This window comes from Fundulus heteroclitus, chromosome 16, assembly GCF_011125445.2.
Source record: "Fundulus heteroclitus isolate FHET01 chromosome 16, MU-UCD_Fhet_4.1, whole genome shotgun sequence".
In the NCBI taxonomy this organism is placed as follows: domain Eukaryota; kingdom Metazoa; phylum Chordata; class Actinopteri; order Cyprinodontiformes; family Fundulidae; genus Fundulus; species Fundulus heteroclitus.
In genome coordinates, this window is record NC_046376.1 from 32537259 (window position 1) to 32560078 (window position 22820).

Genomic DNA, 22820 nt, shown 5'->3' on the forward strand with positions numbered 1-22820 from the left:
AAGTATTACAGATTTAATCAAGTAACGCCTTGATACCATCACTGAAGAACATAGAGTATTAATTAATACGACATGTATAAAGTGACAGCTGAATATAATAATAGGGGTTTTTCTGTATAGAAGTGAGTCTGTAAGTACCTGGATCCAAGCACCTGTAGGTGTTTGTGAGAGAGCGCTTGTGCATGTAAAGTTTATCTATGAGAAAAATGGTCAATAGTGGTTGTGAAGAGCCAAAGACCCCCCCCCCCCCCAGAGCACCGAGGCAGACGCCAGGGGAACCAAAACCCCAGATGCCCAAAGGGACCCCAGAGTAAAGGTGCCCAAGAGGGGCCAACACAGGAAATCTGTTTCCCCCTCCCAAGGGAAGAGGAGAGACGAACCCAGGGAAATCCACCAACAGCTCCAATGCCAAAGCCCCGGGGAGCTGCGAGGATGAGCCCGTGGACTCCGCTGGCAGCCAGCTATGGCGGAGTGGATCCGGCCATGGGCCCCAGGGAAACGAGGCCCCAGGGGTGCCCTGCGTCCTGGCGGGGCTCCCGACTGAGCCACGTGGGGCCAGTCCCCGCAAAGCAGCCGCTAAGAATGAGCCAGCACCTGCCCAGGCACCTAGCCTCAGAGACCGAGTACCACCAATGCACCTCCGGGTCAAGGGGCCAGCCAGCGGAGGGGGGCAGGGGGGATGGGCTCCACACTTAGTGGAGACCTGAGATGTCCTGGGAGAGGGGGCAGTACAAACCCAACCTGACAAATAAACAGAAAACTACATACACAAACACTCCTACAAAAAAGAAAACACATAAAACAAAAAGGACGCAGTACACACCCTCACACTTACCACACACATCCTATATTCCCAGGCCCAGGTGCCGACACCCTGACCCAGCAATGTCCAAATGCGAGTGGGGGCAGAGGGAGCCACCAGGGGTGAGGCCTACACAATAAGCACCTCCTTAGATGTCTTACCCCCCCCCCCCCCCAATTAACACCCTACATATATGTGTGTTATGAAAATGTTATGAATGAAAGTGTCTAAGATGCATAATAAAATTGGGACAATAATTCAAAACTGCCGTTCCTAGGTGCTCTCTAATTGAGTGTGAGTTTTTTTGCAGAGAACAATGACCCAAAATCGTTGTTTCTAGATACGCAAAATTAGTGAAGACACACCCCATGAGACTGTCTTTAGATTTTATCAAGAGGAATCAAAATAAAGAGGGGCAGATTTGCATTTGTAGCCACCAATAAATATCTTCTTCTGCACTTTACAAATATGTGTCACACTTGAAACTTAATAAAACACACTGAAGTTGGTTGATATGATAAAAGGTCAAAAAGGGTTCAAGGAACATGAATTCTTGTGCAAGGCGTTGTAAAGTAGGTTTACGCTGTGAAAATGTTTCCGTTAAAACGGAAACAGCGTGCCTGCATGATGAGCCCAGTTGTTTCAGAACCAACCCAAGGCCAAAAGGAAAGTTGTCTTGTTATTGTTGAAGCCGTCTGCTTCCCCGGGTTCGTTAATTCGTTGTGCAGGACTTTAAAATAATAACTCAGCCATGGACGCAGAATTTCAGTTTCGCCTTTTGCAAAAGGGAGAGATGGTACACCTGCCGATTCCGGGCAACAACTCTCTCCAACTCTCTGCTCAGGCTCGTTTTATTGACTTTAACAAGGTTTCACAAAAACAATATGACGTATACAATTCCGTTATACTCCCTAATATCTGATATACCATAATTGGAGTTGTTTTTCCTCTCGGTTCGCTCAGTGGCTTTGAAAACCTTTCCTCTGCTAATTGCTGACCTGGCCTTGGGACTCTCCTCCTCTTTGGTACCTTGCACGAACAGCACATTTTACCCTAATCTACTCACATTCTACTTTGAATCATAAAAGCATATAGAAGCATACAAAACCTGTTAAACCTTCATACAAGTGTATAAAAACGGATCAAAGTTAATACATTCCACATTATACAACAAAGTACTTGGAGCAATGCTCTGTGGCACTTTAAACAGGATCCCTTGAAAAAAAGCCCAAACCTGTCCTACATTCAAACGACACCTCCTTTCATCTCTCCTCCCAGCATGCCTCCGTCACATGGGTCAGTAGGTAAATAAAAAAACCCTAAAACAGGAGGTTATCAGGGCTTGACTCCGATACAAGCAAGGCTTTGTGCTACCACCAGGCTTTCGTCTTCCTCTTGCTCAGCAGGTACGCGCTTCTTGCCTCTTTTCTCTTTACAATTTGACCGCTGCTTTTACCGTTGCTCCTCCTGAGCTCGTCTGAAAAACTTTGCCCGTGGTCACTTGCTCCAGTTAGAATGTGTAACCAGGGTAACGAGAAAACATATTATGGCACTGGCATAATATTTTACCTGGCCCTTGAACACGGGGGGAAAAAAAGCAGCGTATTACATAAAATGTGCCAGTATGACAGTTAGACAGACGCAGGCGAACGGGCAGCACGCTGGGCTGTGAGCGGTGAGCAGGTGTTCTGTCTGCTTCACACTCCCACACTGAGGCAGGCAGGGAGAGGCTTTTAAGGCTGGTCACGCCACTGCATGGACTCAGTGATCTGTAGCAGCCGTGTGGTGGCTGTAACATCGCAGAGGATGCAGGGCAGAGTTGAGTTCTGTACAGTTTGGGCACCCCGGCTGTAGATCTGTTAAAAGCATCAGAACTAATTAATCTGTTGATGCTGTAGCATGAATCCACCCTGACAAACTTAGAAAAAAAATTAAAATGTAACTTTGATTACATTTGTTCTGAAAGGGAAAATAAATATGTTTATAAATAGCAGTTTTCAACAGGATTGCAGTGTATATTAAGGCAGCTTTATGTTGATTTGATAGGTTTTGCTCAAAGCTTCACTGATGACCCATTTTCAGTTTTATTGGTCCATCCATTTTGTACCCATTGCCTTCGGAAGAGAAGCACGTTTAAAGCATCTCAGATCCTTCACCATACCCTACAGCGGGCTAACGTGTCCAAATATTCATCCCAACTGGAGTGTTTGTTACAGAGAAGCTCAGTCACAGTTCCCTCATACCAAATCCCAATGTTCCAGTCAGAGACCCATTGAGGTGAATCCAGCTCCAGGTGGCTGTGATGGCAGGACAGAAAAGTCTTGTTCGGACCGATACCAGACTTTGACTGGAGCTTGTGTGCTTTGGTCAGAAAGGACCTAGGTTGAGCTTTTCAGCAACCGACTCTCTGGGTGGATTTGAAGTAAAACAGCTGGCCCTTAAAAACTTGTTTGAGTCCATGGCATCATGATCTCTTTGAAATACCAAGAGAATTAGTTTTATTTAATTAATTAGCTTATTAAATTTAGATAAAAATCTGGAAATGGGTCATCAGAGAGTTTTCCAAAAGGATTAAGATCTAAAACATACGACCATATAAACCCAGCAGTGGTTCACCAGACCCAAAAATGTATCTTTTCCAATGGGTGATTATAGTCCCTGGACCTAAACCCTTTAAAACGTTGTGGGATTTTCTGAGGAGAGAAGAGAACACAGAGAAACCCGAGGATTTTTGGGTGATCTGGAGAAATTTACCCTCCATAATTGTTAAGGTAGCACTGCAGCTTCAAATCTGGGTGAATTTAGGTGATGATACATCTTAAACAAGGGACCTCTCAGTTCTGTATATGCTTCTAGTTTCCACCTACTAAATATAAGCTTCTCCACATTTAGATCTAACCTCTGTGGCCCAGGATGCGCGTGTTGTGGTCTGTGGGGCTCTTTGTGGGCCTCCTGCAGCTGTCCTCCTCTTTCCGGCTGGGAGCCTTCAACATCAAGTCATTTGGGGACCAAAAAGCCTCCAACACAACTCTGATGGACATCATCAGCACGGTCTGCAACACCACTGCTCTACATGTTTTCTTCTTTTCTAAATCCTTTGTTCTGTTGCGCTTACATGAATCAAAGCATTGAAGTAAAAATCGATTCATGAAGAAAACAGCCATTATAATGCTTCCAAAGTCAGAGCGTACATTTTCTGATGACTATTTCAAATCTTTCAATGGTTAGTTACAATTGTTGTTGGTTTTTTTTTAGAGAAAGTGTGTGGGTGTGATATTTACAGTGTGTCTGTTTTTCCTCAGTGATACTATCCGATTCGTTCAGGGAGGTATGCAAGGCACTCCAAGGTCACTAGGTTCAGGGTCCGCCCTGGGATCTGGGACGTGCCCAGAAAAGCTCCTATGGAAGACAACCTGGCTACATCATTGTCAAACCAAACTAGTTGAGTGTTTTCAATGTGGGAAAGCAGCGACTCTACTCTAAGCTACCCTTGGCGTACAGAGCTCCTAACTATGCAGAGGAGGGTCCTATTAGCCGACCGTCATATTCAGGAGCTAGTTCCCTTGGTCATGGTCCATATCTGAGGACCAAAGGTGAATGGTGAGATGTAGACATACCAGTAAATTGAGAGATTAGCTTTTTGCCTCAACCCTTTCTTCACCCTGACAGACTGGATCGGCTCCCTCATTACTGCAGTTGAAGCGCTGATCCGTCCAGACGTCTTCTGCTCAATCATCGCATCATTCATGAATACCAAACACTCCTCCACTGAGACAGAGACTGAGCCCTGACCCCTGAGAACCATGTTCCACGTTCTCAGAGAACCTTAGTATCATCCCAGCCACTTCATGCTCTGATGCAAACAGGTCTTCCTTTGGCTTTTCTTGAACAATGGCTTTCTTCTTGCTACTCTTCCATAAAAGCCAGCTTTGTGGGCTATGGCTGATAGTGGTCACGTCTGCAGTTCCTCCTACCTCAGCTCTGCAGCTGCTTGTGTGACATGAATGCTTTCTTAGCGTGACCAGGACAATCATGTCTCTGTAGACTTTTCACATTTTGGATGATAGATATCCTCAATGACTACAGAAAAAAATTACCATTTGCACGGTATAGCAACGCTATAATTATGGGGTCCCCATATATACTTTAAGGACGACAGGCTGTTCCAGGGGTTTATTTTATCAGTCTAGCTCTAAAGAGAATCTGAAAAGATTATGCTGAAATGAAAGCGTCATTGCCATACCTTTAGGAGACTTAGCGTATCCGATATAAAGGTTTCTTGATAGATTTAATGTTCTGAAGAAATTGCCACCAATTAATGAGACTGGTTCGGTCACATGATGATAGCCAGTCTGATTACAACACTGATAACCATTAACAATTCATGCTGCAAGTAATCACCAAAAGAGGGTCAACGCTACTAGAACAAAGAGCATAATGCAAGCCATTGAGTTTTACTCTGTGTTTTCGCAGATAATCCATCGCTATGACATCATTCTGATCCAGGAAGTCAGAGACAACGACCTGTCAGCAACCAAAAAACTCATGGAGCACGTCAACAAGTTAGACTCGCTCACACTGAGCAAACACTGCAGCATCCGCTAAACAAGTTGGACTTTTGAGCTTCATGTAAAAGAGGAGCAAGGAATATTGGTTCTGATGTTCCTCTGTGTTTGTTCCCTCAGAGGTTCTTCTGAATTCAGCTACACTGTCAGTGAGCCCTTGGGTCGCAGTACCTACAAGGAGAGATACCTCTTCCTCTACAGGTACATGGGGGTGAATACATGCAGTTTATGCTGAAAATAAAAGCTACAGATTGGGTTAGGGTTAAAAGTCATGTGCAAAGTCATGCAATGTTTTCTAAGCAGAGAGCTGGGGCCACAATAAGACCAGTTTTCTGGTTAAAGCTGTCATGTTTAGTTATTGAACCCGAACACAACCACAATAGAGTTAAGTTTTAACAGTTTATTGAAATTTGTAGATAGTGGAGGAAGGAACCAAGAGTCTGTACTGAGCTGAAGCAGTAGGATGGTGAAGGCAGGAACCGGCAAGCAGGTTGGAACCAGAGCATGGAGGCAGCAGAACCAGAAGCACAGCAGAATGGAGACTTGGAACCAGGCTGGGCCAGCAGCTCGACAGAATGGAGACTTGGAACCAGGTTGGACTCACAGCACGACAGAATGGAGACTTGAAACCAGAACTACAGCAGGCTGGCGGAGAATGGAGGAACTATGGACTGGACAAGACTGGATGAGGTGAGCAGCAGAAACAGAGGTAAGCAGGGAAACAGAATGAACCGACGAGGAATGACAGACTGCAGTGAGCTTAAGTAGTGAGGCTGACAGGTGTGCTGAATGCTGGCTGATTAGTAGCTGACAGGTGTGGATGATTACTGAACTGGAGACTGGAGCAGTATGGAAGGTGGCAAGTGTCTTGAGTCTGTGCATGATGCAGCAGACAGGCTGAATCATGACAGGACCCCCCCCTAAAGGCCGGCTCCCAGACGGCCAAACGAAAACAGACAACAAAAGAAAACAACCCACCCAGGGTGGGCGGAGGGAGGCATTGGACGCTGGGCTAGAGTCATATAAACAAAAAACGACCCACCCAGGATGGGCGGAGGGAGGTACTGGACGGTGGGAACCAAAAAAAATCCAAAAAACAGAAGAAAGCAAAACACAAATCTACCCCAACGGGGTGAACAAAGGACAGTCTGGTTAGGCACTAGATGCCCAGGAGGAGGGACCTCTGGTGGGCGACCTCGGCAGCGGAGCAGCAGAGTCTGAAATGGGTGTCGCGGTGGGCGACCCCGACGTGGTATAACTAGACGTGGGCGTCGCGGTTGGCGACCCCGACGCCAAAGTAGCAGAGTCTGATGTGGCCAGCGGTGGAAAAGTACCTTGGAAGACAAGCGGCTATCAACTAAGGGCGAAGCAGGGCCAAAGGACACAGGTGTCACCGGACTACAGGCTACGGAGGTCGCAGGACTAGAGGCTACGGAGGTCACAGGACTAGAGGCTACAGAGGTCACAAGACTAGAGGCTACAGAGGTCACAGGCTACAGGCTTCAGGGGACCCCGGGCTACAGGCTTCAGGAGACCCCGGGCTACAGGCTACAGGAAACGCCTGGCTACAGGCTACAGGAAACGCCTGGCTACAGGCTACAGGAAACGCCTGGCTACAGGCTACCGGAAGCAGTGGACCCCCCAGGGTTCCAGCGTCTCTGATAGGCGGTGGACCCTCCTGGGTCCCCACGTCTTTGGTAGGCGATGGACCCTCCTGGGTCCCCACATCTTTGACAGGCAGTGGTCCCTCCTGGATTTCTGCGTCAACGGCGGATGGTAAACCCTCCTGGGTTCCCGCATCTTTGACAGGCGGTAGACCCTCCTGGGTCCCCGCGTCGATGGCTGGTAGTGGACCCGCCTGGGTCTCCGCATCAATGGTGGGCGGTAGACTCGTCTGGGTCCCCGCGTCAACGGTGAAGGGTGAACCCTTCTGGGTCACCGCGTTGCAGGAAGAGGGCGGACCCGCATCGGACGCCGGGCTGGCGTGCTCATGTAGCGTAGTTGATTCTGCGTTGTGTCTTGTGAGAAATAATAATCAGGCCACGGCTGATCTGAAGGCACTTTTAATGCTCCTGCATTCAAATAGAAAATAGTCAAAAACAGGCCTTTTCTCATTAGAGTTCCACAGCGCCTCTTCCCACGGGATCTGAACAGAAAGAGCGCAACGAAGCGCATGGGGAAACCCTTCACAGACTTTAGTGGTATGATCTGTTAATTTGTCTTCTTAAACCCCTGAACTAGCCATCAAAACAACAATCCATGAACTCAATGTGTTCAATAGTAAAGATAATAATTTACATTTTCATTCGTAACAAATTAAATTTGAATAAAAATAATAATTTAGAAACAGGAAGTAACCCGCTGTTTTTCAATGGCTCTGTCGTATTTTCAAAATAAAAGCTGCCGGTGCTGATACAGTATCCTACCGGACTAATTCACTTGTCAATCTAGTGTAATAACATCACACTGCTACATTCACCCCCACTGTTTTACACTAGATTGCAGGCATGTTACCAAAATACAAAAAAAAAAAAAAACCCGAACCAAACAGAATAAAACTTACAAATCTGACCACAACAAAACATGTAACCCAGGTATACCCTCCATACAAGACCAAAATGATCGACCAGCAAAGAGCTATTCAATGAAGAATTAGGGAAGATGAGGGGTAGCTAAATCCCCACCTCACCATAGAAGACGTGCCACTTACACATCTCTCATAGAGTACACCCAAAGTCACTCAAATTTGTCCAGTGCAATGGACAACTTCAATAAAATTATGGCCAGACCCTAGTGAAGGAAGTTCCAATTAATGAGGAAAATAATTAAATTACACATATAACAAACTAAGTGGCCCTTGAATGAGCTATGACAAAATCATAACTCTTTGTGTGGACATTGTCTGAATCAACCTGTTAACTGGTTTGATTAATCTACCCAGTCTTGTCCGTATCCCTTCCTCTTGAACAACCGAAGAAACCCCTAATGGTACAACCGTAATGACTGAGTCACATCTAGACAAACATGAGCCACTAACCTCCTTGGTTGAGCCCATAGTGTCACTTGGGCGTGAGCTTTCTGACCCATGATCCACTCCATCCAAAACGCTTCTATGGTCCCCGCAGGCAGACATGGTCCCTCCACCCTGAACGCTACCATCATTCCCTCCAATCGCTTCAGATTCACTTGCTACTGTCGCATCTGCAGTCATAACCACACTAGACTCTGGAAGAGAGGAAACCCAGTGTGCTGTCCGAGCGTCACTGTCCTGTTCACCTGGAATCACATCATCTGGTGACCCACCTTCCGAAACCGTGTTTGAAAAAGAAGCATGAGACACAGAGTCATTCCATGATGGCAAAGGCAGAAAGTTTACAGGCATGATCACATTTCTATGAACTGTCCTGACTCGTCCCGTAACAGGATGACGGATAACATAGGTGTTCAGTCCACTGTTCTTATGGACCACAATGTAAACCGTATCCTTCCAACGATCAGCCAATTTCCTTTTCCCCCGTTCCCCTTTGTTAGCCATCAAAACTCTGTCTCCCTTCTCCAAAGAATGTCCCTTAACCTTTCGGTTATACACCTCGGCTTGTCTCAATTGCTGCTTCTCAGCATGCCGTTGAGCCAAAGTCATTGCTTCCCGGAGGTCCGTCCCAAATGACTGAACATATTTGTCCATGTCAGCAGTCTCTCCATCTAAGAGAACACTTCCAAACATTACATCAACAGGTAACCTGGGAGTTCGCCCGAACATTAAAAAGAAAGGGGGAAAACCTGTCGTTCGTGTACTGTGCAATTATAGGCAAAAGTCAAAGTGTTTAGCATCTGAGGCCATTTTTCCTTTGCCTGAGGAGGCAAAGCACGGATCATGCTACCCAGAGTCCGGTTTAGACGTTCAGCCTGGCCATTTCCCGCAGGATGATACGGAGTTGTATGGCTCTTACGAACACCGGCCATCTGAAGTAGCTCGGCAATGAGGGAACTCTCGAAATTAGCCCCTCTGTCAGAGTGAATACAAGCTGGAAACCCGTATATGGAAAAAAAATTATTCCATAACACGCGAGCCACTGACTTGGCAGACTGATTTGGACACGGGTAAGCACATGCGAGCCTGGTAAAATGGTCTGTCACCACCAGAACGTCGATGGACTTGTTATTGACATCCTCCGCAGACCAGAAGTCAATACAAACCAATTCTAGTGGTGCCGATGTGACAACAGAAACAAGTGGAGCCCTGGCCTCAGGTTCGGGTGCTTTACTCAAAACACATCTCTTGCAATGACTCACATATTCTTTGACATCGCGTTCCATCGAATCCCAGTAAAAGCGTTGTCTGGCAAGCCACATTGTGCGCTGCTGACCTTGATGGCCTGCATCATCATGCACCCCTTTCAACACCTGGCCTCTCAAAGCAACTGGAACCACATATTGGAACACTTTCTTCTTGCTCACCACATGTTTAGAAACACGGTACAACACGCCCAGCCGGGTCGTGAGTTTACCCCACTGTCGTAATGTACGGTTTGTCTCCCGCGATTCATGAGTGCGCTCACGTCGGGATGGTCGACTTCCCCTGTTCACATAAAAAGAAACCCGGCTGACCACAGGATCCTGACACTGCTTATCATACAGCTCATCATGAGTGAGGACAGGTAGTGGGCTCTGCCCCACTGGCAACAGTTTCTCCAATTGTTGGGTGTGGCAGGTTGCCCTCATTTTCGCACCTTCACTCCAACAACGGTGAGACTTGAATACGGCTGACACCTCATCATGAGAAACTCTCCCATTGTTGTCCTCAACGTCCACACAGCCTGTGACAGAGCCTTGAGTTGAAGGAATAAGTTTGCGCCTCTCATCCACAAACTCTTCCCGTGAAAGGCGAAACATGTTTTGAACATCTTCTGCCAGCAAACCCCTGACCTCCTCCAACAACGTGTCATATGGAGTCCTCGTCAACCGGTGGATCAATTTGTGCTGTGCAAATGGTTCCCTGCTCAATGCATCTGTCACAACATTTTGCGGCCCTGGAATATACTGAATGTCAAAATCAAAGGGGGCCAGTTTGGCCACCCACCTCTGTTCGTAAGCGTCCAGCCTCGGCTTGGTAAGAATGTATTAGAGAGGATTGTTGTCAGTCCAAACAGTAAATTTGTGTCCACGCAGCCAATGACTAAACTTATCATGAATAGCCCATTTCATGGTGAGAAACTCAAGCCTATGAGCTGGGTATTTGGACTGCGCATGATTCAGGGACTTACTCGCAAAGGCAATAGGCCTGGCAATGTTGTGGCCATCCTGTACCTGTGACAGCACAGCTCCTAATCCGGAAGAGGACGCATCAACAGAGAGCAGGAAAGGCTTTGTAAAGTCTGGGTGTGCAAGAAGAACCTGTTCCGTCAATGCAGCTTTCAAAGTCCTAAATGCTTCGCTACACTCCGGGGTCCAGTCAGTCGCAACAAGCTTACGCGACAAAGCTTGTTTCTTTCGGCCCTTTCCCCTCCGTGGCTTGGCAGTCCCAGTAGTCAGTTGGAATAATGGCTTGGCAATCACAGAGCAGTTCTCAATGTAATGCTGATAATACACCACCATTCCAAGAAAAGAGCGAATCTTCTTAGGAGATGGTGTGGTGCCATCAGGTTCCATAAGATCCGCTTCTGACACACCCACGATTGCCTGCACTTTATCAGGGTCTGTTGCAATCCCGTCTCTCGTAACAATGTGACCCAAGAACTTGACTGACTTCCTCAAAAACTGACACTTGGATGGAGACAGCTTTAGGTTATGTTCTCTTAACCGCTGAAACACCATCTCAAGTCTTTGCAGGCTTTCCTCCTCAGACTTGCCAAACACCAGCAAATCGTCCAAGTAACAAAGAAGGCTCAAAAAGTTCTGTTCACCGAAAATCGTGAGCATCATTCGCATAAATGTAGCCGGGCTGTTACACAGACCCTGCGGCATGCGGTTATACTCATGCAATCCAAGAGGAGATGAGAAAGCAGTGTATTTCTTATCATCCTCATGAAGGGGGACATTGTAATATCCCGAAGTCAAATCAATTGAGATAAAAAATGCATTACCTCCCAACGCTGCAAGGATGTCAGCTTGATGCGGTAAAGGGTGCGCATCTTTCACTGTACGGGCGTTCAACCATCTGAAGTCCGTACATAGCCTCAAGTCACCATTTTTCTTCCAGCAAAGAACAAGTGGAGAAGCATACTCACTGCTCGACTATCTGATGATTTCACGCTCCTCCATATCATCTAAAGTCTCTCTCAACTTTTGGTAGTGAGCAGGAGACAGCCTACGATAAGGCAGACGAAAAGGGCGTTCATCGGTAAGTCTGATACGATGGCAGAATTCAGCAGCCTTGCCGCAGTCCAAGTGATGTCTCGAAAACACGTCTTCATACTTCACGACTAGGTCAGTCAGCTTCTCTTTCCAATGTTCGGAAACTTCACAATCGCTAACAGACAGATCCTGCAGCCCCAAATCAGCCAATTTGCCAGTTCCACCTGTTGTATTAACACTGCAACTCGACTCAGCTGTAAGGCTGCCGTGAGAACTGCCCGCCCAACCCACATTCTGATGTACCCTCATCTCCATACCACCATCAAAATCCTCCAAGGCAATGCATGGATACACGTCAGCTACCTTAGCGTTCCTTCTCAACACAATCTGAGACATAGTAGGATTGATGATCTTCACAGGAAGCCACCCTCCTCCCCAAAGTGGAGTAACTACTCTGCCGACCATCACACTACGGTGCACACAGCGTGAAGTACTCGGTTCAACAACAACAGTACTCCCCACAGAGAGTTCAGTCTTAGATGGAAGACGGCCCCATACCACATGTTCACTCATAGGTTCAAGAGTCACGGCCTTCTTCAGTTTGACAGTTCCAACTTTTTCCGGGATTTCCTTCCCCCTCCACCTTTCAAGATTGGCCAAAAATCTGACAAACTGGCTATTTTCATCCAAACAGTCGGAGTCAGGTCTACTCAGTATCCGCCAACAGGCCTCATCAGACTTAAACTGTTTTATAAGCGGTTTCATCACATTCGTGCCAACAATGAGCTCATCAGCCTGACCGTCAACCGCCAAAACCGGAACCTCATAGTCAAACCCAAAAAGCTTAAGTTTCAGTTCACAGATGCCCACCGGAACAGTCTGTTTGCCACCACACCCAACAAGAACAATGTCAGTGGGAGGAATGACATCTCCCATCACCACTCCTGCCTCACGTAGCTGAGGGATCATGTCTGCACGTACAAATGTAGCCATAGACCCACTATCTAACATCCCCCGCAGCCCAATCTTGTTGCCAACTAGCACCGTAGTGTAAAACAGACTGTCACTGATAGGCACTTTTGCCAAATTTTGAAAAATGACAGTTTTATCATGAGGTACTGTGTCGCAAGCCATCATGTACACAGTCTGAATATCGTCATCCAATTTGGGGGAAACACTACAGAGGCCCACACCATCCCCCGTTAAATGAGGGCCATCTAGTTTTCCTGCGACGAATCAGCCTGTCCCTGACCAACCCGGTGCATTTGAGGTTTCTGAGTTTGAGAACAGTGAATACTGATGTGCTCTGGAGAGAAGCATCGGAAGCATAACCTGTGCATCCTACAGTGTGACCTGGTGTCATGTTGCAGGTTGCCACAAACCTGACATTCCGGTGAGCGTCTAGAGATCTGCTTATTGGGCCTGTTGCTTATAGCCTGTGTGTTACTGATCACAGCAGTCTCCAGTAGACTCAAGACCCTGTCCATTGTGGTGTTTTCAATAACTGTTTTGGAACACTCTGGCTCTGGAACACATCTAGAAGTGGGCAACACAGTTTGTTCATTAACAGCCACCCCCTCGTGTGAAAGCTCGGTAACCGGCACATTCTGTTTCCCACAGTTCCGAACAACCATATGATCCCTTAAATACTCATCCAAATGGTTTTGCACTTCACTAGCTGTCCAGTCGCGAGAAGGCTTGGTTTTAAAAACCAGGGCCAGCTCTCTGTCAGGACAATGGCGAATAAACATGAGCACCAGTTGTGAACTCAGGTCAGTCATTGGTTCCCCTTTACTAGCCAAGCACCTTTCAGCAACCTCTGCAGCTTTGTTAAGCCGGATCCAATAATCCAGAGGTCCCTCGTTTGTGTACGGTGTGCTAGCATAGAAGTCAGCTAGAGGTAGATCTGAATGGACGGTGTCACCAAAATGTTGCCTGAGAATGCTAAAGATAGCGGAAACATCGGTTGTATTTGCAGTACTACGCATCCAAACTTTAGTGACATCTCTTGCCCTCCCCATCAATCTGTTCATAACCACTTCAACTTGTTCAGCAGTAGTAGAGGGTTTCTGTCTAAGGTAGGCCTGCATGAGGTCTTCCCACTCAAAAACAGAGCATTTATCAGATTTGTCACCCCTGAAATAAGGCGGAACGTCAACATCAGAGCGTAACACAAGATTAAGTTTTGATGCATCAATAACAGTAGTGCAACCTGGAAATGACTGTGACGTGTTCATATTGTGATCCGGGGTTGAGACAGGTGGAGGCTCCGCAGCGGCGTTCTGCATCAAGGACATTTTGATGGACTCCCCTATTTCTGTAGCCTCGTGAGACCATCCTGATCTCGCGAGCTTTAAAGGTTTCACTCGCAGATCAGTCTGGCTACTCTCCGTTGAAGAAAACTTGGAGCCGTTCACCAAACGAACGTCCAATCAGCGTTGGCTTTGAGGCGGGTTGAGGTGTGACGCAACGGGAAGCGCGTCAGTTCAGTCTAAACAACATGGCGGCTTCAGCCGATGAAACTAGCGTTAGCGTGGCTATCGAGCAAGTTTTATCGGAATTACAGAGTATTTCTTTGCTGAGCTAACGAGCCTTTACCTGCAGCAGCAAGAGTAGCTTGGCTTGTGGTTGTGTTTTCGTCGTCGCTCGTAACAGAGTGACGACAAATCTGATTGGTTCATTTGGCCCGTCTATCACCAACATAGGCAAATCAGCTAACCAGTATTTTCGCCCCTTCCCAAAATTACTTCAACGGAAGGTTTCCAGATGGATATGCGGAGCAAATCTATCTGGCGGAGTCAGGTTACTATTTCTGACCCAATGGACCTGATTAGATCAGTTAATTGCGTGGAGGCAGCTTCTTCGTCAGGTGAAAACACATGAGAGGATGAATGAGTCACTGGGCTCAAGCCCGGAGTGAAACTCAAAGTTTGACTAGTCAGGTCATCAAACCCTGCTGCTTTCCTCCCAGACCCAGAAAGGTTTGAAGCCAAAAACCCTGGAGTTCCTGGAGTAGACTGCACAGCAGCTGCTAGCCGCAAAACCCCTCTTCCCCTACCCATGGATAATTTCCCATGACTAGGAGTTGATATTTTACTCATATTCTGACCTTCCATGGGGAATGTGTCCTGTGTAAAAAAACAAACCAACAGTGTCCGAGGAACTCCGCACTGACAGTGTCTCCAAGGTGCAGGTGGAACCAGAAGGCGTCGTGCAGCAGCACCGGAGGTCTGCTTCAGCTGACCAGACGAAGGGTCACGGCACCAGTTTTGTAGCGTAGTTGATTCTGCGTTGTGTCTTGTGAGAAATAATAATCAGGCCACGGCTGATCTGAAGGCACTTTTAATGCTCCTGCATTCAAATAGAAAATAGTCAAAAACAGGCTTTTTCTCATTAGAGTTCCACTGCGCCTCTTCCCACGGAGTCTGAACAGAAAGAGTGCGAAGAAGCGCATGGGGAAACCCTTCACAGACTTTAGTGGTATGATCCGTTAATTTGTCTTCTTAAACCCCTGAACTAGCCATCAAAACAACAATCCATGAACTCAATGTGTTCAATAGTATAGATAATAATTTACATTTTCATTCGTAACAAATTAAATTTTAATAAAAATAATAATTTAGAAACAGGAAGTAACCCGCTGTTTTTCAATGGCTCTGTCGTATTTTCAAAATAAAAGCTGCCGGTGCTGATACAGTATCCTACCGGACTAATTCACTTGTCAATCTAGTGTAATAACATCACACTGCTACACTCAGCATCCTCGTCGGACGCCGGGCTGGCGTGCTCAGCATCCGCGTCGGACGAGGAACTGGCGTGCTCTGCACCCACGTCGGACGGCAGACTGGCGTGCTCATCACCCACGTAGGACACTGGACTGGGAACTGGGTCCTTGGCTGTGGGCTGAGCAGGCTGAGAGTCCTTGGCTGCGGTCTGAGCAGGAACAGAGTCCTTTGGCTGTGGTTGAGCAGGAACAGAGTCTTTTGGCTGTGGTTGAGCAGGATCTGGGTCTTTGGCTGCGAGCTGAGCAGGATCTGGGTCTTTGGCAGCGAGCTGAGCAGGATCTGGGTCTTTGGCAGTGAGCTGAGCAGGATCTGGGTCTTTGGCAGCGAGCTGAGCAGGAAACAGGTCCTCCCTATCCCCGTAAAAGAAATCCCATAACTAGTTTTCATGAATCCGGGGTGCTCTAGCTGGACTCTCCCGAGTAGCGGCAGCAACTGTATCCAGCTGACTCACCAGGGGAAGAGAGGTGACGTCAGCTCCAGTTGGCGCGTCAGCAGCGGCAGAGTCTGGGTGGGCATGGAGAGGGGTCCTGTGCCGGCGGACTCGGCTTCTGCGCCGGGAGGGACCGGGCGGCGGGGTTGAGGTTTCCACCGACGATGAGGCAACGGAAGCGGAGGCAGAGACTACGGCGGACTTAGCAGCAGCAGCTGTCAGATCAGCAGATGTAGCAGGAGCAACTGACGTGGATGAGACAGAGGCAGCAGCGCTGGGAGCAGCAGCTGAAGGCTTCACCCGAGGAGCCAGGCTGAGTGTCGTGGAGGTGGTGACAGAGACGACGGGGAACAAGATGTTTTCTGCTCTGGCTCGCTGGGGCAGCTGCAACGCCGTCGGACCGACTCACCAGGGACGTGGAGGTTACGTCAGCTCCAGGCGGAAGGATCGCAGCAGTGCTAACCAGCTTAGCCTCCGGTTGAGCAATAGGGGTTTTCCGGCATCGACGAGCCCGCCATCTGTGTTGAGAGGAGCCAGGCGTCAAGAGAGTGGCTGCTGCTAGTGATGAGGAAGTAGAAGCAACATCAGCAGGAGCTACAGCAGTGGCAGGAGCGAGATGAGCTGAGTCTGGATCCGTGGCGGGAGCTGAGGCGGACTCGGCAGCAGCAACGGTGCAAGCGGCAGAAGTGGAGGAGGCAGCAGCGGCGGAGAACGAGGGTCTGGGAGGAGGCGTCCTGCCGAGGAGTTGAGCAACGGCAGCCTTGTTGTTCCACTCGAGCTCCTCCATCAGCCCCGTCTCTTCGAAAAGAGGAAGGAGCTCGGCTTGACTTGTCCACAGCTTGCGTATCTGAGTGATAGCGCCTACCCGCCTCCAAGGTGGACTGAGTATTGAGAGGTTCTCCAAAACGGCCCGGGACTGGGCAATGAGTTGCTCCGCTCCGCTGTTGCCCGAGAGCTGAACAACATCTCTCTCGCCAGTTCCTGGATGGAGGCTCTGTGTGGGTGTCGGGTTCATGAGGTCGGTTCGTTCTGTCATGTTTAGTTATTGAACCCGAACATAACCACAACAGAGTTAAGTTTTAACAGTTTATTGAAATTTGTGGATAGTGGAGGAAGGAACCAAGAGTCTGTACTGAGCTGAAGCAGGAGGATGGTGAAGGCAGGAACTGGCAAGCAGGTTGGAACCAGAGCATGGAGGCAGCAGAACCAGAAGCACAGCAGAATGGAGACTTGGAACCAGGTTGGGCCAGCAGCTCGACAGAATGGAGACTTGGAACCAGGTTGGACTCACAGCACGACAGAATGGAGACTTAAAACCAGAACTACAGCAGGCTGGCGGAGAATGGAGGAACTATGGACTGGACAAGACTGGATGAGGTGAGCAGCAGAAACAGAGGTAAGCAGGGAAACAGAATGAACCGACGAGGAATGACAGACTGCAGTGAGCTTAAGTAGTGAGGCTCACAGGTGTGCTGAATGCTGGCTGATTAGTAGCTGACAGGTGTGGATGATTACTGAACTGGAGACTGGAGCTGTATGGAAGGTGGCAAGTGTCTTGAGTCTGTGCATGATGCAGCAGACAGGCTGAATCATGACAAAAGCACAATTAATCAATTTGAACGCAGAACGAGGAGCAGACAGTTTAGAACAGTGGTGACCAAAACCTTTCTATCGTGGACAAAATTGGCAGGTTTAAATACTCAGGGACCATTTTTGTCCTTCCCAATAATTCCATTATTATCATTTTATTTTACCATCTCAGCAAAAAACAAAACATTTAAGATTTGAATAAAACACAGTAGTAAAAAGGACATTGTTGTAGATGTTTGTCAGGTGTACAGTTTTCTGACTGTCTAATTTGTTGGTCTAGAAAATGTGTTATTATAGCTATTATCAGGCCAGCAAAAAAAAAAAACAGAACTTTCTTCAAAAAGCTATTCTTATTTTACTTTTATTATAATCTTCCAAACATATCAAGATTCCTTAGATGAAGATGTGTTTATCGTTGTTTAATTTTGCAAAGGTTTTTGGTTTTTCTTTATTTTAAAACCTAAAAAAAACATGGTTCTTCAAAATTGCAACACACTTCTTATAGTACATAATTTTTCAAATTTACAAGATGTCTTTTCTTAGATGGTCATATAACATTTGCTGCTATAAACCTATTGTCATTAACTTTTTATCTATTAGATACCTGTGGATACACGTGATATTATCAAAATAAAAGATCTTATTCTGCTATTTTAGAAGTCTGAAAGCTTTTGAAATGACCTGTAATTAACTAATGGTAAGTTATAATCTTTAAACGTTAAACAGAATATTCACTTTCTTTTTTTAACGCATGTCTGGACTTCTGCGTTCTGCCAAGGTATATTATACTTTTTACGAACTGCTGCTTTCCAGAGCGTAACAACAGGGTTAAAAAAAACAGCTGAGTGTACGTATTCTTCTTAATCGCTATCTAATGAGAGATGGGAAGTTTTTTTTCTAAATTCCTCCGTTGATCAATGCCTGGTGATGAGATGGAGCGGCTTACCTGCTAAACTAACGCTAAGGAAGCACAACCAGAAGAAAGGATGGATCTCAGTCTGAGTCAAAAGAGAGCCTGATCCAAATGTTTCTTGGCAAATAATTAATTGCACTAAACAACCTTATGGTAAATATCATTTGGGTGAAACGATGCATATGCAGTGCTTTTCATTCCTTGTCGCAAATTTACTGTAGTTTTTTTTTTTTTATCAATCTACACATATAAAGTCCATGATCCGCATTAAACTTTTAAATGCAGCAACCGGATGAGCATGTGACTTAAAGCACCTGATCATTAAAACTCAGAGCTAATCAACCAACCACTGTTAAGGTCTTCATTAAAGAAATTCTGCATCGCGAGGCGCTTTAACATGCTTTCTCAGAAAACCCATGAGATGAACTTTGACCCTTTCTGTGCAGACAGAAGAGCGTATCTGTGGTGAAAAGCTACACCTTTGATGACGGCTGTGAGTCCTGTGGGACAGACACTTTCATGAGGGAGCCTTTCGTCGTCATGTTCTCATCCAAGCTGTCCGGTATGCTTTACAAAAGTAGCGCGGAGGGTTTCTACTGTTTCTGGATACTTATTGTGCAAAAGTATTACCATCCCTGACTGATATCAATCTCTGTCTCCAAGGAGACAGAGATTTTAAAGTGGCCTCAATTTTAAAGTGGCCTCAATGTCTTTCAAAGTTTTTTATTTTTACATTTTCTATTTTGGCTGCTTGTTTCATCTTTTTCCATCCAGTATTTGTATCAGACCATTTTTTATTACATGTCTTATATTGGCGCTAAGTCACTTAAGCCTACAGCACCATATAATGTTTACAGATGAAACCAGAAGTTTACATACACTGTATAAAAAGACACATGAGCATGTTTTTCTCACTGTCAGACATTACATCTGAATGAACCTTTTCCTATCTTAGGTCTGTTAGAATTACCAAAACTATTTCGATTTGCTAAATGCCAGAATAATGAGAAGGATTATTTTCGACGATAATTTATTACTTTCTTTACTTTCAAAAGTTTACATACACTAAGATCACTCTTAGATCATGTCTTTGGAAGCTTCTGACAACATTTGAGTTATTTGAGACACACCTGTGGATTTTTTAAAGGCACACCTAAAACACTCTGCCTCTTTGTGTAACATAATGGGAAAGTCAAAGGAAATAAACCAAGATATCAGGAAGAGATCTGTGGACTTGCACAAGTCTGGGTCATCCTTGGGTGCGATTTCTAAATGCCTGAAGGTGCCACGTTCAACTGTTCACACGATTATATGCAAGTATAAGCACTGTGTGGCTGTCCAGCCATCATACCGCTAAGGAAGGAGGCCGGTTTTGTGTCCCAAAGATGAATGTGCATACCAAAATGCTTTTCACAAGGTCACACCTTGTGAAAATCGTTTCACTGGTGTCCAGAGTGAAACGAGTCCTGTACCGACATTGGCTGAAAGGCTACTCTGCCAGGAAGAAGCCATTACTCCAAGGACAAGGAAATCCATTTTTGGAGACACGTCCTGTGGTCTGAGAGATATAGATCGTGGCACATGGCCATTCACACTGAGCCATGTTCTGCTAGAGGTTTCTTCCTGTTAAAGGGGAGTTCTCCTTTCCGCTGTCACTGACTCCAGGCTCCGTATGATGGATTAATGAAAATTCAACGGCACAACGCAAGCAACTGTTCACTGTGGCTACAGGCTCCCGCAGAAGGAGGCAATGGTGCAAGCCAATGACTGAGTTGGATTATTTTGCCACTAATAAATCCTCTGATGCCCGTCAGAAATAACCACAGCAGTTACACGCAACATTCCTGTATTATTATTTAGTAGATCAAGCTTTTATTGCATCTATTCCATTGTATATCTAGCTGTGCCTTTAGGGTTATTGGCATACAGGAAGTGTTGAACCTTTATCCCAGTCTCATGATTTGGCAGGTAATATCCCTGTATTGAGCTCCATCCACCTTACAATCAACCCTAACCAGCTGCCATGACCCAGAAGAAGCTTCTTGCTCAGTCCTTTGACCACCATCCTCTTTGTTTCGCAGCCTCAAGCACCTTCACTCTGATCCCCCAGCATACCTCTCCAGACCTCGCTGTGAAGGAGACAGATGCTCTTTATGATGTGGTGACTGATGTCCGCTCTCGCTGGAACACCAATGTGAGTAAACTATAAGTAAAAATGTGTTGAAAACGCATTTTAAAAAAATATATGTGAGAGGGGGTGCAGCTGAAGCAAAGTTAACCTTTCACCCTCTCCTGTCAGGACATCGTGCTGCTCGGAGACTTTAACGCGGGCTGTACTTATGTGACGGGCTCGGATTGGCAAAAGATCCGCATCTTCACAGACAAGAGCTTCCACTGGTTGATCCCAGACACGGCTGACACCACCGTCTCTCACACCAACTGCCCTTATGACAGGTAGATCCACACTCCCAAAGCTACACACACACATACAGAGAGTCCATGAGCCTCTCTTTCCACTCATCCCTCTGCTTCTTGCAGGATTGTGGTCACAGCGGACATGTTGAAGGGAGTGGTTGACGGCAGCGCGTGGGTTTATGACTTCATGGCCGACCTGAACCTCAGTCACAGCCTGGTAAAATCTAGTCCACTTCACTGCTCAAATAACGATGGAGCAAATTATGTTGTTGACCTTCAGGTGCTAAGTTGGTCAGAAATGCATCACTGATGTGGTCAGCGAGTGTTTGATGTGTTAACAGGTGGAACCTTTCCACTTCCCCCATAACTCTACTGTGGTCCTATTTAACTACACACCACACTGTGTGATCCAATACATTTTGACAGTTCTTCTTTTACAATATCCAAATTATTGCATTTAGTTTAGAACCTTTATAAAGAACCAATAGAAATGCTACCTGTGATATGTGATCATTGAGCCCCAGCACCATCAAATAATATCTCTCTTAAATGCCAGTATCTTTGCAGTATAAACCGATGACACCATGATAAATGATTTCATATTTTTCCATATATGGTCATTTATTTTGTAAAGTTTTTTTTTTTTTTTTTTTGTCTAACTTAAGCCAAATCCATAGTTTGCAGAAGTTGCAAAGGATCAGGAGGATGTCACTGCATAAAGGTATCAGTCAGGAGAAAGGCATTGTTCATATACCAACCACCCAGAGTGATTGGTGTATGTCATTCATCTCAGAGATTACAAGTAATTACAAAGACTGGACATTCCCTCTAAAGCAGGGGTGTCAAACTCATTTCTATTTTGGGGAACTTTGGCGTCATAGTCATTAAAAGGGCCGGTTGCACCTGTATAGATAACACTTTTGATTTCATAATTTCATTCCAGTTCACATAAAAAATTTAAAGAAATTCACAGTAACCTAAAATTAGCACCCTTGGGCCCATTAGAACAGCTTATGTGCAAAAAAAAAAAAGTGATATTACTCATCATTCTGCATCACTTTTTCTCCTTTTGGACATTTCTGGGTTGTTTAATGTGTTGTGGGGAAACTGACATCTAGTGGCAGGATGCTGTTACTACACAGTTAAAAAAAAACGTTCGCTACAGGAGGCACAGTTTCAGCCACTTTATACACTTCAGAAGGATATACTGAATGCTGCTACTTTATGACATGATTTGCCTTTTTTGTTTCTTGAGGTCCAGATAAAGTCAGGTCAAACAAACTTGACTTGAATTGATTCTAGCAAAGACACCTGAATGCTAAAACTGAAACAAATGTGCTTAAACAAAGTGATACAAATTCTGAAATGATTCATCATGGTGTAATTTTTCTAAAACAATCCCCCTACCCCCATTTAAAACGAGTACGAACACTTGATTCAACGCATTTGGATAGTTTTAGTTGAGTTTCACACTGCATGTAGTGTAAAAAAAACAACTGTCCTTTATTTAATGCGGAACCTGGACCAATGTTTGCTCTGTCTCCTTCAGGCACTGGCTGTTAGCGACCATTTCCCGGTGGAGGTGGAGCTGAGAAGCTGAGGAGATCTCCTGCTGTCTGAATCATGACTTCTCACAACTGAAAACAATCATCAGATTTATGAAATGCCAGACCTAAGTAAATCAAACTAAGTCTTCATGAAATCCATGTTTCTGAAAAGATTGGAAATCTGCATTCATATTCCTGTGTTCTCTATTTTGCAAAGTGATGCTCAGTGATGGGAAACCAGAACCAAATGTTTCCTACATCCCTGATAAAACACGAAGCACGGGATGAGAGAAACAATTCACACCCTGTGGTATGAACTCTGTACGATTTGGGCCACGGGTGTTTATTTTATTTTAATGACAGAGCGGTCCTCTCAAGTGGAATTGATCTGCTTTACACAAATGAACGAACACACACACACCTCCTTTGTCGGAGTATGTTGAGCCGAATCTCTTCAACCAACACAGAAACGAAGTAGA

At 45.9% G+C, this 22820-nt stretch overlaps 1 protein-coding gene across 2 annotated transcripts; it reads left to right on the top strand.

Moving 5' to 3' along the window:
* Positions 1-1780: 1780 nt before the first annotated feature.
* dnase1 (deoxyribonuclease I) lies at positions 1781-22491 on the top strand. 2 transcript variants are annotated; one of them, XM_012857940.3, is made up of 9 exons: positions 1781-2208; positions 3695-3853; positions 5276-5364; positions 5488-5568; positions 18826-18941; positions 20461-20573; positions 20679-20833; positions 20918-21011; positions 22344-22491. In XM_012857940.3, exons 2-9 carry the CDS (start codon positions 3716-3718, stop codon positions 22392-22394), a joined length of 837 nt encoding a protein of 278 aa, XP_012713394.2. In that variant the 5' UTR covers positions 1781-2208; positions 3695-3715; the 3' UTR covers positions 22395-22491. The 2 variants fall into 2 exon arrangements, with proteins under 2 accessions (XP_012713394.2, XP_036004402.1); XM_036148509.1 differs by lacking the exons at positions 1781-2208; positions 3695-3853 and adding an exon at positions 3904-4402.
* The last annotated feature ends 329 nt before the right edge of the window (positions 22492-22820 follow it).

Coding starts and splice junctions, on each gene's coding strand:
- dnase1 (XM_012857940.3), top strand. CDS start 3,716: ATGCGCGTGTTGTGGTCTGTGGGGCTCTTTGTGGGCCTCCTGCAGCTG. Junction 3,854..5,275: donor TGATGGACATCATCAGCACG/GTCTGCAACACC, acceptor GTGTTTTCGCAG/ATAATCCATCGCTATGACAT. Junction 18,942..20,460: donor GTTCTCATCCAAGCTGTCCG/GTATGCTTTACA, acceptor TTTGTTTCGCAG/CCTCAAGCACCTTCACTCTG.